The 18,322-nt window shown below is 46.6% G+C and overlaps 1 protein-coding gene across 1 annotated transcript; it reads right to left on the reverse strand.

Moving 5' to 3' along the window:
* Positions 1 to 12,245: 12,245 nt before the first annotated feature.
* On the reverse strand, positions 12,246 to 17,096 carry LOC149344194 (uncharacterized). Its single transcript, XM_089547168.1, has 2 exons — positions 16,662 to 17,096; positions 12,246 to 12,587 (listed from the first exon to the last, which is right to left on the reverse strand). The coding sequence occupies exons 1-2, from the start codon at positions 17,094 to 17,096 to the stop codon at positions 12,246 to 12,248; spliced, it is 777 nt and encodes a 258-aa protein (XP_089403294.1).
* Positions 17,097 to 18,322: the final 1,226 nt, after the last annotated feature.

Genomic DNA, 18,322 nt, shown 5'->3' on the forward strand with positions numbered 1-18,322 from the left:
TAAAGCGCTCAACGGAGCTGTCCTCCATTTAACTGATCAGTTATATCCGAAGTAATCGTTGCACTCCACTTGCAAGGGGGCTGCTGGACTGCATTCAAACAAATTCCTCGTCCAGTTCTTGCACGATGGCTTCACGAAGCGCCAAGCCTGCAAAGAGATGCATGATGTCATGGTAAGTTGAATTATGGCCATCACAGAACAAAAACAAAAATGATTAAATAACACCGAATTTTGTGAAACACAGTCATCGTGAAGACACTAGCAAAATATTTTACAGGATAATTTTTAATTTATTCTTAAGAACCAGCACCACATTAGTTGCACAAAGAGGAATTTAATTTACTAAACTTCCCTTATACCAAATGATTTTATTTAGTATAATGCGTCGTGTCGCACTCCCAGTAAATATATTCAATACGAGATAAGCAAATTAATGTGTTATTGAAAACAGATTAATGTATTATTTTGTTTTAGTATCATAACTCGTATCTCTAAATTGCGAGCTAATTTTTTATTCCAGTAAATATGCACAGGTTGTAGCATCTCTTCCACATGGACGTCAAAACAACAATTTTGATTAGTTTTATTTAATGGGGTTAAAAATGCGGCTTGCGATTTTTTACGAAATACGCTGAACGCAAGGAACTCAGGGCACCTTTGTTTTACCTTAGTTGCTTCGCATGCATGCTATAATTGGATTCGAAACTGCAACTTGAAAACCACACAAAAATACTAGTCTGATAGTCCAGAGTAATGCCCTTTTTCATTGCGAGAGAACTTGGGCAAAAGCTTTAACCAGTAATTGCGGATTTTCTGTTGAGTCTGCAAGTGTAGAAGGGAAAAAGAAACACTGCGGAAGTATTACACATATCCTTACCAACTAGTCTGCAGTGGAAAATTAATTAATTAAGCGGTTCTGATTTCCGTCGTGCATAAGCGGTAAAGGATATATTCCCGAATGCATCCTATCTCAGGTCCTATGGAGTTCAAACCCGCTGTTAGCCAAAGTAGTGAATCTTTAGTGAGTTCATCTCACCAAAGACGAAAAATTAAATTCTCACCATTCGGGCACAATTCCACTGCGCACGACGTCAAGCAAGCCATTTCGCAATGAGAGTGGGTACACAGAATTCGTCCTCGTGCTTTTTGGCTCGCTCTCTTCTCCTGCCGAAAAAATAAAGGCGCATGTAGTCACAGCAACATTTACTACAAAAACCACTTTAACTTCCAGACGTATATCAAGGTAAAAGATTTTTAGTACTTACAAATAAGATCTTGCAGGCGGTACGAACAGCGTCGGAGCTCTCCTAATATATGAGTGTGGCTTTTCGCGTGCACAGACTATGAACGGTGCTAGCTCGAGTGTGCATGCATTTTCGTCGCGTTGGTTGTGCACGTGGTTGAGCTCTGCCGTGCAGTCAAGAATGTCTTATTGTGATGAGTCGCGCGGTTCCAAGACGAGCAGTGGAGACTATGGTATGTGTGTGTGTGTGGGGGGGGGGGGGGGGGTTGGCCGGAGGGGAGGGAGTAATTTTCCTTTACACAGGTTTTGTGGTTCCGAGAAAAGTCCTCGAGCTGAAAGGTGGAGACAGGGAGGTGGAGGAACAGCGAAGCGCATAGCTGCGCGCGAGGGAAAATAGCTTTGAGTGACAACCAAAAAGAAAAAATAGCGCTTCGCGGGGGGGGGGGGGGGGGGGGGTTAGCTCGCTACCTGCAAAAGGGCACGGCCGGGAGAACAGGTGGGGAGATATTGGACTTGAAGACTTGAAAGAGAGTGGGAAAGAGGCCAAAACACGTGAAAAGGGTTTGGAATTTTTGGAGAATGAGTCACATGGCCACAGGAAGTACAGAAAGCAATATCTACAAGAGAGAAGTGGATGGGAAACACGGAAGCGTCAAAGTATTGCTACAAAGCTGCAGCAAAAGCCTGAAAGTTTTGAAGTGAAAAACTTGGCGCTTCAAGATGCATTTCGCCAAAACGACTTCAGACACTCGCGTATTTTGTGGGGCCGTATGATGTGGCTTCTGTTAGTTCAAGATAGCTTAAAATGTTACCACATAATAACAAAAATATAAAGCAAAAAAAAATATCCAAGCAGAATGCGTTCTCTTTCATAGTTTCATGTACCGTACATGCGCCAAACAAGCTAGGTTAACATGCGTCCAACGCCAGTTGTCAGTTCATTTATTCAGTGGTCGTCGAAGAATCCTCAAATTGTTTGTTGGTGTAGAAGTTCCGCGCAAAAAAATCAAAAACAAAAAAGGCATGTTGAATTGTGGTTCGCAACTACTTTCGATGGTTTTCATCAATAAAGGTGATGTTCTAAAGAAAAAAAAACCTGCGAGTAAATATGCAAAGACGTGAGCAAGAGCTATATAGCCCCCAATGCAAATTACGCAACAGCAGAATAAAATGGTCAAAAACAACAATTTCCAACACTACGATTTGCAGAAAAGGAAGGAAGCAAATCAGAAAACACGAGAAAGGAGCGATCACAGGGCACGACGTAGGGAAGCGTAGGAATCGCTTAGCACGTGTCCACGTGCGTCTATGAAGCACCCGCCTAATATTTCACGAGCGCAACGCATAATTCGAAATTGCGAGGCGACTGCTTCGTTTCTGGACGTTGCCAAAACTGAGAACAATTTCGGTTTAGCGAATGCACTTGCGCTAATCTGTTACGTTTGTATCGCGATCTCCCTGAAGCAGACACCAGCTGCGCACTGCGGCAGTGAATTCCTAGAGCGAATAAAAAAAGTGATTTTTTTATTCAAAAAATTTAATCAAATGAAACTTATTTGATTTTTGTTGAAGGCACCTGTTGACAATTTTTGTTGAAGGCGTCTCGGGTGTAATCAGAACGTTAATTCTGATCAACAAGACTTCGATCGCAATTCTCCTAAACGTATTATTGCTGCTCACTGCGCAACCAGAGTGCAGCTTTTCCAACGGAATCATGGGTAGCTTTGCTCACAAACTGCAAAAGTGTTTGGTTAAAATATAATAATAAATAAAACCAAATCTTTGAACTCGCATGTTTTAGCGCGTTCAAAAATTATGAACTGCCGATATGGTACTCGACAACAAAATTAATTTTGAACCCATTTTAATGGATGACACAATGTTTACCAACGTTTGCCAGTATACTTTCAACACTGGATAAGTGGTGGCAATCCTAAGCCAATATAGCCAGCTCCCGGAAATGGCATAGCCAATTCTGGCAAAGAGTGGAACACTGGCTAACATGGCCCATGATAGCCAGGATTCGATGATGGCACAGCCAGCAATGGCAAACAGTGGGGCAATCCTGGCTAACCTGGCCCATGATAGCCATGATATAATGACGGCTCAGCCAATACTGGTAAAGCGACGGACAACCAGGGCCATTGTTGGATGTGCTAAGGAGTGGCACAACTAATATCGGATGCTGACTGGCAACTCTGGGCCTAGTTAGGGCCACGCTTTGCCAATGGATTTCCAATATTGGCCCGACGTCGTGTGCTACCTGGGCGGTGGCTACCTCTAATGAAAAACTCAAGGCGTTGGGGGCGCTAAACTCCTACCAAGAGCTACGGGAGGCCCACCTCGTGAACCAATACACGCGGGTCATGCAGACGGCCTCTGGGCGCCGCCTGTTAAACCGCTTACACATCCAACACGACTGCACTCCACAGGAGGCGGAGCGTACCCAGTACTGTGGCGCCATATGCTCTGGGTATCCCCGCTCCCCTGTAACATGGACACCGACATGCATGAAAACAGACGACAAGCGCGGGCTCGGGCTCTTGAGAGACAAAACGGCTCCCGACCAGGTGTATATTATGTAGCCGTAGCAGGGCCATCGCCCACGGGATTTTACACGGCCGCTGTCGTTCACCAGGAAATGCACGTTGATGGACTCTCCTTTCGAGCCCCCAATTCAATGCGAGCCGAGGAAGTAGCGATAGCGCTTGCTGCCGCCCACGCGAATTCGAGAATCATCATTACGGACTCCCGAAAAGCATGTGATCATTACTTGGCAGGGGAGATCTCCCCATTAGCGGCTTGCATTCTAAAACGGACTGCCACTGATCCAATACCGAAAAGGATCATTTGGGCTCCTGGTCACCAGGGCTTACGAGGTAATGAGGGATTGCACGGTAACCGAAGGGGAGGAGCTGGCCGTAGCTCTAGCGGCGGTAGCCGGTTATCGAAGCAACATGTCCCTTACCATCCTTACAGATTCGAGAGAAGCGTGCCGTAACTGCATGAACGGCCGCATAGGTCACGCCGCGCTCCAGCTCCTCCAGAGCGCGACCCCACCAAAAGTCACACATAGCTTTTACTGGGTGCCAGGACACACCGACATAGCGGGGAACGAACGCGCCGACGAGGTAGCTCGAGGGTATACGAGCCGAGCTTCCTCCCAATCGGACGATCTACCCGACCGAGTCAGCCCTATGTACTCAGACATTCTCAACTACTGTAAGTAGTAGTAGTAGTAGTAGGTTTATTGGCCATATTATATACAATATGCCCTCGAGGTGAGGCTAAAGGAGGTAGACCAAGCTTGCCTCCTGACAAGGCCTACACCCCGATCACACATCATGGAAACGGGGGCCGAATGGACAAAAGATAAAAAACAATGAGCAAACATGATCACAATAGAAAATAGTTAATGATAGACAATAATAAATATCAATTAACAATAAACAAAACATTTCATAATATGCACATTAAAAAAAAAGCAAAACACAAACACACACTAAAAAAAACAACTAAGTATACAGAATTAGCTGAAATTTAACCGGGGGGGGAAAGAATCGTCAGTTTTTACTTGAATACAGACACACTATAACTTTCTAAAGCAATCTGAATAAGAGACTGGTAGGTATTACACAATGTTATAATTTGATAATCGGTTGTTTGTTTACCATAATTTGTTCTGGGTCTTGCAGTAGATAGGGCAACGGAACGTAGACCATACGCAACGTTTCTTGAATTATAAGTGTTAGAAAAAGAGCTAAAGTCATGCTTGACTTTATAAAAAATATGAAGAGCCAAACTAAAATTGTATGAATGAAAGAAATTGCGAACATGAAATGTTTCGAAAAGATTTGTTTCAACAGATGAACTTGAACTTAATAAACGTAGAGCTCTTTTCTGGAGAGCAAGCAATTTGTATGAATCAGTTTTGTTGCATGTACCCCACACTAGGTTGCAATACACCAGGTGAGAATGAACAAGGGCAAAATATAGCTGTTTTTTTAACTTGTAGTGGGAGGAGATGTCTAAGGGGGTACGGATCCGCTATCCGCCGCCTCATCCTGATCTAAATCAACTAGAGGCAGTGTATTGGCGAAGATTGCAGACAGGAACATTCCCAAACCTGCATATCCTTAGCAAGATTTACCCGACGCAATATCGGGACACTTGCCCGTGGTGTTGCACCAAACCATCGTTGTACCACATCACGTGGGAATGCAGTAGGAACGACAGCTTTCGCAAAGACCCGAGTGCAGAACAGTGGGAGAGCCGGCTCTCCAGCGGCGATCTGGGTTGCCAACAAGGTCTGATTCAGCACGCCCAACGAGCAGCGAAGCTCAGCGGAGCCCTGGAATAGGGGCACCGACCCTGTGAGAAGAAAGAAGGTGGACCTCTTCTTTCTCGTCTGCTACTAGCACCTTTCTAGAGCAATAAAAGTCTTTCCTACCTACCTACGAGGTAATGAGGCCGCTGACGCGGCTGCCCCAGCGCTTACTCACCGGGCTCCTCATCCCAGCTATTCTGGCTCGGAGACTAACCAGCCGCTGCTGCGATCCAGGGAAATAACACATTACAGCGACAACCACCGCTTTTTCCCGGCCCCTGCAAAGGGCCTGAGTAAGACGGAGGAGCGAACTTTAAGGCGCCTGCAGATAGTACTCTACTCTGTCCTGCAATCATAAAACATTGCGATCCTAACACGGATGGGCGATGCCCGCACTGTGGGGAGACCTGTGATATCTTCCACATGGTGTGAGCATGTACTCAAAATCCCCACCTCCTCCTTTCAGAGAGGCATGGGAGACTGCCCTCTTCAACTGCTCCTCGCTTGAGTGCCAAAGGGCTCTGGTGAAACGGGCGAGAGATGGGGCCCTGTCATGCGGTGTCCCGGACTAGGGACGCCGACCATGTAGCGGGGCCATTCTGTGGCTCCCAAACTCTATTTCATTAATTAAAAGTTTTCACCACCACCCTTCTCTTACCGCGCGGTTCAGGTGTCCACCAAGATATGTGAGACAGATACTGCGCCATTTCCGCTCCTCAAAAAACCAATTTACCAAGCCAGAGGCCGTGGGCGTTCATCGTGTTCATTGTCGTTGGCAACGTTTTACACTCCGATGATTTTTAAGGAAAGGAAGTGCGCTTAACTGGCTTCCTAGGTCAATTGACACCTGAATCTCGCTTATAGGTACGTGTGGTGCTGAGAGAGATGTGGGCTGCATGCGTCAGCGCTGACAAAGTTGCGGCAGACACGCTGCACTCCTGCAATAAGCCGCCGTGTTCATTGGGTGAGCAAACTACCTCCTGTTCATTCGTAATAAATGTTTTCACCACCACCACCTCGCTATCAACCATTCACTGCCACATGCCAGGGTCGGTGCGCTGCCTATCCGCTGTCCGGAACGCGCTCAAGGTTATAGGCGCCAAGCCGCTTATAGTTGCCCGATACGCCGTAGCTTTCGCCCTCTCACCATGTTCAGCAGTACTTGAACTGCAGCATTTTTGTTTACAGTATGCTTCGTTGCCTCAATCTATGAAAAAGCTGAAACAGCTGGTGAGCTGCGCTCAAATTTCGCACAAGGGATTAACGCAATCGTCGGCAATTTTTTTGTTCGCAGTATGGTTCATGTCATATTTAGTGTACTACCACCAAGGATTTCAATCTCGAAAAAAAAGAACGTTGTTGTTTTTGTGTGTCTGAAACAGTCCGAATGGCAGAAATAAAGAAAATATGGCCGGAGTTAGGTTTCGAAAACGTGGCGGCGAGAACAGGTCAGCTTCGCTGGCCAGTGCACAACAGCACCTTGACTGTCAACAAGTGGCTCGTTAGAAAAACATTTTTGTGTCTTCTGTAAACTGCCAGTTGTGCAATGTGCCTGAAACAATTTAACATAGTTTCATAGACTGCAAAGACGCGATTTTGTTTTGGAATGTGCTGCAGAGGACGCCACAGACGAATTTTTCCAGGACACCAGGACGAATTTTTCTTTACCTGCGAAGTTTCTGAGAAAGCTGTATAGCTTTCCTTTGTAGCCGTATGGCTGCGCTCGGGTGGATGCCAATGAGTAATTACTCCCTTATTACAAATCTACTCCACCTTGGGGGATTCCCCTAAACATTTGACCAGCACAGTTCCCACTTCGAGTTATTGCTCAATTCGCTCTCGCCCTACCATAAGCTTGCCGTCCTGGTTAGCTCAGTTCGTAGAGCGACTGTTGCGGTGAAGCGGTGGTCCTGGGTTCGAACCCCGGACCAGGACGAATTTTTCTTTACCTGCGAAGTTTCTGAGAAAGCTGTATAGCTTTCCTTTGTAGCCGTACGGCTGCGCTCGGGTGGATGGCAATGAGTAATAACTCCCTTATTAGAAAGATTTTCTCCTAAATTTCTATAGTGTGCGCTACCTTCAATACCCAATGATACCCTGAGTCAATACCCAATGATATGTTTCTTGTGATTCGAATTCATAGCCTTTGGAAAACGCGCATGCAAGACCGCAATGTTGAACCCAGAATTCAGTTCAGCCGAATGTTGCTGCAGGTAACGGACATTTAGAAAGACTTGGACTTTTTACGCATTGCTCAGTTCCGACTCGGACACACAGATCCGGGTTGTGACAAGAGCCCTCGACGTCGCCGAACGCCCCGGACTCATGGCCACTTGATGGGGCTCTAACCCCACACCTTCAGATACATTTGTCGACGAAAATAAAGTCTATCCTCCTCCTCCTACCGGATTGCTTTCCTCTCCTGATGCGCTGTACACCCTTGCCGACCTTTTAGTTGTCTCTGTCAAGTTTGTGCCACGAAGCGCCTACCTAGGTGCTCTTTAAATAGTTTTTTTGTGTGTATACACCCACCCACCTACCCCCTTTATATATATATATATATATATATATATATATATATATATATATCCTTTCTCTGTACATACCCATCTAGATTAAATACCTGAAAAAAAATAACCGCGGGTTTTTTTATATATATATATATATATATATATAGCGATGTATACGCTTCGTAAAAAGAAATATATATAAAAGAGAAGCCAACAGCCACAGACGCCGAGGAACACAGGTGATTTTATTCATATTTATTTATTTTGTGTTGATGAATGAAGAATATTAACGAATATGTTATCGCTTTAAGATAAATGACTAGAATAGAAGAGCAGAAGAAAAGACAACCACAAGCCGCTGATGGGAACCGAACCCACGACCTCCGAATTACGCGTCCAGTGCTCTACCAATTATATATATATATATATATATATATATATATATATATATATATATATATATATATATATATATATATATATATATATATAGCGAAGTATAAGCTTCGTTAAGGGAAACATATTTATTCGACTCGACGTTTCGATCGGAAGACCTATCTTCTTCAGGAGTGATTTTCCATTGTTAATGCATCCCTTTTATACGGGTGGGCACAGAACAGGTAAGTGGGAAACACAGAGCACATAGCAGAAAAATACGCATGAGAAAAATGCGTATTTTCCTGCTATGTGCTTTGTGGAAGTAATGTGATTATTCTGTATTTTAGAGGGCTTTATTTCGATAGATTGATTTCGGTAAAAAATCTTGCTATGTTTTGCAAGCATGCTCTCTGAACAACATTGCCTTTTCAAAATGTCTTGTTCTATACCAGTAATTTTTGCTCATGTTGTTATTAAAGAATGCTTGATTAAATAAGTGTCTACCTGCACCTTCATCATGTTCGTCTTTTGGTACTCCTGCGCAAGAGACGTCGAATTCTTACTACGTGGTGTGAAAAGTGACACTTGAAACGTCTGTAGAGCAAACGAAGTGATAGAATACAAGATTATTACCATTTTGAGATCATCAGCTCCATAAATATAAACAGTGCACCACATGATGTATTCTTAACGCAAAAAAAAAGAAACGTTTCATGGTTACATAGACGTTTTCCCTGCGTGGTTATTTTTTGTTTTTCATGCAGCCCTCATGAATTGCAGAAAGTGGCTCGGGTTCACGGGCCAGCAGCAAGCTGATGGCATGTTCGATATTGAATGAATAAATTATGAATGAATGAAGTCATCTAATCACCCTCTAGAGGTTACAAGAGTAACAAGGGACAGAGTGATTAAACGACTTCATTCATTCATTCATTCATTCATTCATTCATTCATTCATTCATTCATTCATTCATTCATTCATTCATTCATTCATTCATTCATTCCATTCAATAACCAGCAAGCCATGAGCCAGCTGCAGGCATTTGAGCACGGGTATGTAACAAGTGCTTGATATTCCCAGCGAAGCTCTCGAGGTTACAAGAGTAAAAATGAATACCGACCAAGAGAAAAAGCTGAATTAATATATGCCATCGGTTATAAGGAAATGGCGGAGAGTAAGACGGAGGCCCCGACATGATCGATTCTTACTGAAACATTATCTCCGGCCAATTAGGCAATAATGAAAATTCGATATGGGTTGTGTATCGGCTGCTACTCGTCCCAACATCAGCAAGGCGCGTCGGGCCGGCTAATTAGGCCTCTAGCTAGCCGTTCCGGTTAGCTCAGCCGGGGGAGCGACTGCTCCGGTGCAGCGGTGGTCCCGGCTTTAAACCCCGGACAAGAACGCTTTCTTTTTAACTACTAAGTTTCTGTGAAATCTTTGTAGCTTTCTGTGGTAACCGTATGGCTGCGCTTGGGTGGGTGCCAGCGAGTAATTACTTCCTTATTTTAATGCAGCCCTTCCAGAAGCGTCGCAGCGAAGATGCTGCAGATTGGTGTCTGTGCACAGGCGAAGTGCTCCCTACCCATTCAAGCCCGCTTTTATAGTGCAGTAACACTACTAGGCGCATTTTCCGATTACGGGCGCGCGTACGTACGTATGTCCCTGAAGTCTGTTTTGAGGCACGCGGACCACTTGCCCACTAGCTTGTGGGCAACCTACCAGATGTGTAGATCTGGCAGCCCTTCATGTCGGTGAACGCCTAGGTGAAGGGTACACCTGTGTGAAGGCCTGCAAGGTAAATGCCTTCAGGGTCAAGTGTAAAGACTCTTTGTTCTAGGTAGCCTAGCTACGAGCGGTTGTGCCACTACAAAAGTGACTGTACATGTGCCAGAATAGAAGTTCAAAGTAGCCATGAAGTAGCCAGGGAGCAAACCTGAACTTTTCTTTGGCAGATGGGGTCGTAGATTAGCCAATTTTTCTCAGAGTATTTACGAACGGCAACCCTGGCATCCAAACTTATAACATAGCTTGGTGGGGCCAGTATGAATAAAATAAAAAAGGAAAGAAAAGAGGCGCCCTAATATGAAGCTATGAGAAAAGCGTCATAGAATGCGATATCGTGCGTATGAAGTTTAAGCACAGGTATGTTACCTCTTTCCCGGAGCACTTCTAAAGGAGATACGAAGTACATATCGAGAGCTCGTTATCTTGCGTCAGAGCATAATCTGCCCATTCCTCGTGCGCCCACTTCACAACAAGCAGTGCCTCCGTGCAAGAGTGGACGTCTCCACATCGAATTGTAAGATATCAGCCGTGTCTGCTCGCGGGAACATTCCTTCTTGTCCGGCCGGCGTTCTAAATCTGGACGAAGAAACCTTCTTTGAACGATAGGTCGCAGCGGCATGCAGGGCAAATGAGCGACTTTGGTTATAGATCGAATTACCCATAGTAGCAAGACTATTTGCTGCTTTTTGTGGAATCTCTATTCAACAAAAATTACCAGACATTCATTTCAGGTTTCACATCTGATGGGAACGTGTTCAATAAGTGTAATGCGCCATAAAAGTTTGCCTTCATCAAAGTGGATCTTAAACTTAAAATCGAAATAGCGCTAAATGGCAAAATGGACAAAAAAAGAGGGTAGAAAAATGACCACCACACGAAGAAGCACTTTGTTTCTTGTCCTTTGGTGTAATTTACTCTAGATTCTTACATAAAATACCAAATGCCCCCAGTCTTCACTTTTTTTAGTTTTTGCCGTCCCAAGATTCTATTATTCAGTTTCAGTTTCAGGTTATTCACTTTGGATGAAGGTTATACAAACAGGGTGATAAAAGCATCTGGGCCCTTAGCAAGCTGCTAGTTCGGGCCCAAGCAATAAGTGCACAAAATAGCGTACCCAGGCGTCAACATAAAAAAAAATGTACATTTTATATGAATAGACAAAACTACAACGACGTTTCCATCACCAGGTCAGCGCACAGTTCCAAACCGTGTTATTATAGTGACAACACAGAATCTTTTCACCGCGCTGTGCTGCAGCATTAATGAAATTGTGACGGGTTATTCCAACTCAAGTCTGGGTTCGCATGTTTATACAAACGACTGATTCTGCTTTGTGCAAAGAATACAAGCCTATTTCATTTGTCAACCGGGGGGCGTCCCTCATAGCCTGGGTGGCTTTGCAACATTAAACCACAAACCATAAACCAAATCTTTCGAACTGGAGTAAAATCATTCCATCGTTGTTATACATTTCAGTATTATTTGGAGAGATATCATGGTAGCCTAATCTCAATAACCCACAAAGCTTCGTGTTTTAGCAAAATTTTCTTGTCTTTACTGGTGAAAGTGTGAATGTTAGGTGAGTTTAACGGTGATACTCATGTGTTAGTCACTGCTGGCTTTTCGCCACTAGACGACATTCTGCCAACATCACCAGCTCTCAGAGACCGTGAAGAACATTGTGGAGTGTTTTTGAGAAAGAAAATCTTATTTGGCTCTTGGCATGTGGCTTTATATATCGGCGTTATACAGCCGGACGCAATTGTAACCTGGATATCCAAGGCCGAATTCGAGTAGAGCAATCGCAACTGATAGAAATCATTTTCCAACAACTATTGTTCGCATTTTCCAAGCCTCCTTGATTGCGGGATGTTCGATGAAATCAGTGTTATAGTGTGGAGAGCAGCGATATATACTGAATATGTATTTAGTATCAGTGGGCTGGTGAAACAGCGAATAAAGCTCTTCAAGGCATTTCGTATGCATGACCATGCGTTTCTATAGGCCCGTCGCGAGCGTAGCTGAGGCAGCGTCGTCAGTGTCCTCGTGATATGTGTCCGCCGCTTCCTCCAATGGAATGTCTGTGCTGGGCAGGACGCTCGCATTTACGACCGCCGCCTCGAGTATGCGTGGCCCCTTTGTGGGCAGGGGTTTGGTGGTTATGCTGGCCTTGTCTAAGTCAGGCACCCTTTCGCTTGACTTGAGGAGCAGCACGATGAGCAGCACAGTCAGGGCGATAAGGAGCACCACCACGCCGAACGCGCAATGTTTGCCTACGGCCGGCTCTTCCATCAACTCTTGCATGTAAGAGGGGGGCTGATGGCGTCGGTCCTCAGGAACCTGGGAGGAAGGTCATGGACAGTGGACAGATCAAGAGATCCCACAAAATAAGGGAACTGCGCGATCCCAGAGCGAATTGTAACAATACGACAGGGTAATGCTGTTTGTTCTTCATCAGAACAATTGTGGTCTCGCCAGCCAACGAGGTCCTACGCGGAGGAGAAAAAACAACGCAACTGGCTGCAGCAGGGCAGTTCCTGTTGACAGTTTGCTAGTCTTCCGCTTGTTTTGACGCCATGGATAGGAACACATGCGTCCTGGATTCATCAATTTTGTCTCCATTGCACACTTCAGCCAAACGTTCTTGGCATCTCCTTAGAGCTGTAAAAACAAGCGAAAATGGGGCTCTACATGTCTGGCGCGTTCGCAGTGTGCACTATTTGCACTCTGAGTCTTTTCTCTTCACGTTTACTGGTACATTTGTGTCAAAACACTCCTATAAAGAAATGATAGCGCAGGAGAACCCTTTAAGAGCTACACAAACGACAGGCCTGTTCCGTTTGACGCTCGACAGTTTTCCCATACGGGAATATGGGCGCTCATCTCCAGAGGACGGAACCGATAAGAGTTGAGTGAATTCATTGGAATACTGTCTCCTTCGTGCACTTAATCGTGCACTACAAGACACCCTTAGAGCGTGTGGGGGTAGCGGTCTCTAAGGAGATGCCCTCAACTCATCGTGGCAAGCCCAGCCAGAAACCAGCTACCAAGTGACAAGGGGGAGGTCGTTTGCTGCCCAGCTTTCGCCGGTTGCAAGCCAGAGAATGGGTCGGAGGCAAAGCTTCACAAACAAAAACAAACTTTACACAGCAAAGAGACGATACAAAGGAATTTACAAGCACTCGTATGAGCCTACACAAAGTGATTTACCGTACAATGAAACACGCGGAAAGTAACATTTGAGAGATACTACAATACAAAAAAAAGATATTGATTCTAAAGAGCACTAACTCAAGACAGGCAAACAAACACATATTGTTCACCGGGCACTGCGATAGTACGACGACAGGAGGAACATGACGGAGCCGTCCAGCAGGTTGGCGCACGCTGCCTCGCTGGTCCGTGGCTGGGCAAGGGGTGTTGACCCGGGAGTTCTCCGGCCGCGCTTCTCCGAAGCTTATTAAACAGCTGTACGGGCTGACTGACAGCTCTCAACGTCCTTCTTGTAGCATAGGCGCGTGCCGCGTCTGTTCGTTTCTTCACGACAAGGCAGGCGCGCACATACGCACAGTATTAACTGTACATTCGCTGTCTCATTCTCGCGTCGGGCGTGCATCCCCTTTAGTCAGGCCTGGAGACCGTTTTTCGGAAAATTCGAGTTCTTTTATCCGATCCGCGCCCGCCGGCGCGCTAGCGAAGTAGACAGGGCATCACTGTGCACGCTCAAGGCTACGCCCTCTGTGTCGGCAAAGTGCAGCATTTACTACAAACTTCTCGAAAGTTCGACGGCGCGCGCGAACATGTTTCTTTTCGAGGCGCGGGGAGACGGCAGGAACACACATAAGGTTAGGTGCTCTCCAGATATCTTTCTTCCAGTGTCCCAGAATGTTCTACTGCGCGCACTGGCGAGATTGCTTATGTGCAGTCTTCAAAATATGGGCCTAATTTTGTGACAAATGCGTAAATTCATCACACACCAAGAAAGCCATCGCGGCATGGGTACATCTACCTTGACTTCTGGCATGCGGCAAACATGCAGGTATCCGCAAGGCCGGTCACAAGACGGCGAGAAGAGGCTCTATTTCGCCATCCACCCTATTGCCATCTTCCCCCAACTTACGTTTCCTCGATGTGGATGATGTAGGAAAGCCCCAGCGGCCGCGCTAAGCAGTCCGACTGGTTGACTGTATGCATGAACAAGCTTAGTGTTTATTAAATAAATGATGCACCCCACCACTTAAAAAGAGTGCTAGGCATAGTACCATGTTTTTGACAGGAATGTGGAATTGTTAGACTCAAATGCTGATTTCAGCTTTCGCACGCCAGCTGTGAAATCACTGGAACAAACAGGTAGTCAGTAGAAGTTAAGGGCACCTCAGCCCGGTTTCAGTACGCTTATTTAAGATATGAACCACACTGGAAGCGTGATTCTTGGTGCTTCACAGCATCTCAGGGCGTTCACTTAAGGCAGATGGCTAGTAAAGTGGGCGTCTAACTCGTCAACCCTGCATAGCGAGCCATACCATGTAAGTACATATAGACTGTACAAACCTCGATGGTTTTGATTTACGTTACCTAATGCGTGACATTTTCTTACAGCCATGCCCAAATGCACGACCTCCGCTGACCAATTCTCAATTAACGTTAAGGCGCGCGGCATTTCCTTGGAACGGACCTGCGGGCTCCACTGCAATCACGCATTGGACAGGCACTCCATGACAGCAGCTTTGTTGACCAAGCTGATCCTCTCGCTGCTCCACCAGTGACCCCGCCACATCGAGAGCGCTCTCTAAACATTATCCTAAACATTCCTGGCGTCCGCTGAAAACTTCGCACGCCCCAATGTCCAGTGCGGCAGGGAACGGAGCACCTCGCACAGGAAGGTCACGCCGAAAGAACCCACCTGTGCAGGGATGGGTCAGTTACACAAGACGAAACAAGGCCGCAGCTGCGTGTGTCGCTGCCTTCACCCCGTCCACCACCGCCTAAATTGCCGCATTACATTGCGCTGCCGATATCGTCTGAGAGCAGCCAAACCTGACGCAAGTCGATATATTTTCAGTAATTTCTGAGCTGCCCTTTCGCAACTGCTTCAGCCGGATCATAATGCGCCATGTGTTCAGTGGTTGCACCACAAACTATGTTCGCTCAGTGTGCGCGCATGTCACATTGCGTTGCAGAAGGTGCCATCGCATGTGGGAGCGCCAAGCAATACGGCTGCCGACAAGTCTGTGAAGCCATCTCGGCCTTTGCCGTAGCGCGTCACATCCTCCGCTACAAGGGAGCCCTCTGTCATCCAGACCCCCGCGTCGCATCCGGCAAGCTCCCCAGGCATAACCCATACCTTGCCATGGAACGCTCGGCCTACTGTCTTGTGCGCATTTGGTGCAGCATTGTGCCGTGCTTCTTCCGCCTTTCCTGCGTCCGAACCAGCCCCTATCATATACCTTTATTTTCCCTTCCCTTTCTCCGCGCAGTTCAGACAAGGTGTTCGCCCCAGTGACTGTTGCACGGCCTGCACACATTTTTCCAACAAACTAGAACCACTTGAAACGTGAGCTTAAACGCTGGCGGTTTAGAATAAGTAGAAAGGAATGTGTGCCTGACGACTCAGTAGAGAAGCACTCGGTTCTAGTGAGAGCTTTTCGAAAACGCACACGAAGTTATGATGGTAGTAAAGCCGCCGAAGTTGTTACCGGGGCAGACGTAGACGGTTGCGGTGAGGGTAGAATGAGCGTAGAGCGACGAGTGCCGATTAAAACGGGGCGGGTAGCACGGTCTATGAACCGTCCTAGAATGTGATAAGCATTTCGTGCAAACTCCTCCGTGCTGACACCTGCTATCGACGACCAGGTCGATATCAAAACTTTGAAATGCAGTTTCGGCTCAATTTCGCGAGAGCGGTAGTAGTGCTGCACCTTGGTGACTTTTTCGGCCCTTAATCCACATACTGCGTAGTAATGCAAGTATTTTTTGTATTCGAATTGAGAATGGTATTCAAGGGCTTTAATTAGTTCTTTCAGAGGTGGGCTGGATAAAAGTTCATGGGGAATGAAGTGGGGAATGACAAGGATAATGAGTGAAGGTTTGCTTGAGGAAGATAAAAATCACCCCGAAGTTTTTATCTTGTTTTTGACTGAGCTTTACATTAGCGGTATTACTGCTGTGCCATGGCATGTTTTGTAGCTGCAAATTTTAAAACATCGCAGCCATATGGCTAAATCCATTTTTCTTATTCGGAATGTGTTACAGCGGTTTAAGGAATTCTTGAGGAGTAGGCTGCATAATTCTCTTTAGGCAACAAACTGAAGGTCGGCAAGGATGATCCGTGGACGTCGGCTTGTAGAAGATACAAGCTTTAAGGCGAAATTTTCCCCTCAAGCAATCACTAAGGGCTGTCGTGCCATGCCTCACCAGTGGTGGAGGGGGTTCCGGTGGTGCCGTCATGTACACCTGACTGTGCTCCCTGCTTACGAGTCGAGGCCCTCTAGCCTTCGGCTCTGCTCCAGCGCCGGCGAAGTTGGCCACGGCGATGTCTCGAGGCGGCGGTTTGAGGCTGGCCCGACGCTCCGCTGGTTTGTTCTGTGGGTCGTAGATGGAACCGCGTCGGGACCTGGTAGGCTCACGGACCAACGGCTGCGGCTGCTGGGGGCCGACGTTTGGAGGCGCAGGGCCCGGGAGTGGTGGCCTCGGAAGCTGCAGCGCTTCGTCCGCTTTGGACATGGAGCGGCTCCTCCGGCGGATGTTGAGGGCTGGCGACGGCGTTTTGGCCGCATTTTGCCGTGGAGCATCGTTTTTGACCAACGCTACAGAGCTTGGCTTCGAGGTGGCCCCCTGCGAGGGATTCATTCTCTTCGTCTTCATCGTCACAGCTCGCACGTGCAGGGCCCCTCTGTTTCTCTATATTACTCGAATGGTGGTAAAAAGCAGCCTACATTCCGGCAAAAGAGGTAAGAAGAGTGGAACGCAATTACAGTGGCTGACAGGCAACTCTGGTTTTACTGCCATGCACTGCGCTTTTTAGGCGTTGTTGGGACTGAGAAATCTAGCTCCGACGCCTCACAAGAGCAAGTTGGAGCGCAAGTAAAGAATGTAAATAAAATATTGTCGCCCGTGCCGCTAGGCATAGCTTCCTATATCGTTCATGCCTGATTTTTCGCTTCAAATGCTCTGTTCCACACTTGTTTCCTACATTTTAGGATGACAGCACTGCTTACGGGCGAGGTGCGAGAAGGTTACAAGAGAAGGGGTCGCCAGCGTCTATGGGCGCGTGCTGCTGGCTGATGACCTCGTATTGCCTCAGGATACAGTTTTTAGATCGTTAAAAATGATGGAATGTTTTTGTGCGCGCAAGGAGCGTGTATGGAAGAAGCATTTACAGTCTACGTCACCCTTTTGAGGAGTGGTCGAACAGTGCCCATCAATGAATGAAAACTGAAATCAGACAATAGTCGATGGCTCTCGAGTAAAGTATTGCAGCACAAGTATAGCAACACCGGTATAGCAGCACAGGTAACCGGCCCAGTATTGGAAATGGATGGCATCACTCCCGTCCTTTGTAGGTCCGGCCTTTGCGAATACGTTTACAATATTGGGCCGATTATCTGGGCTGCTGGGCTTAGTCCGTAATTTAATATCCCCGCTCAATCGTTGAGAGCCCAATAAAGCTGGGATCGCCACAAGGAACCAAGCACAATATACGGAGCGGGTAGTCTGCGATGCGAGCGCCTCACTGAGGCGAGCGCTTCATCTATTGCGGCGAGCGTTTATTCTTTTAGTTTGAGTGCTCGCCGCGATGAGGCACTCGGATCGAGGACTGCAAGCGCGGCGGTCGGAATCTTTTTACCTCGGCTACCCTGATCGGGCATGGATAGTACAGGAGGGTATAGACTAGTAGGTATAAGGGGTGTCAAAATAGGTACTTATGAATTTTTCAACTTCGAAATCACGAAACAATTACTGCCAGTTACGACGAGAAATGTCTATGACTGAACCATCACTAAGTTTTTTCAAGAACTTTCGAACTTCTGAATAAGGCTTTCTGCACCGAATGCGGCGCCAAAGGTTGGAGTCCC

Source organism: Amblyomma mixtum, chromosome 5 (genome assembly GCF_055824585.1).
Source record: "Amblyomma mixtum isolate Tamu chromosome 5, ASM5582458v1, whole genome shotgun sequence".
Taxonomy (NCBI): domain Eukaryota; kingdom Metazoa; phylum Arthropoda; class Arachnida; order Ixodida; family Ixodidae; genus Amblyomma; species Amblyomma mixtum.

What these genes read in the sequence shown, in the direction of transcription:
- LOC149344194 (XM_089547168.1), bottom strand. Translation starts at nt 17,096, where the DNA reads ATGAATCCCTCGCAGGGGGCCACCTCGAAGCCAAGCTCTGTAGCGTTG. An exon ending in CGGAACCCCCTCCACCACTG is followed by an intron (nt 12,588 to 16,661) that starts GTGAGGCATGGC and finishes CCTTCCTCCCAG; the next exon opens with GTTCCTGAGGACCGACGCCA.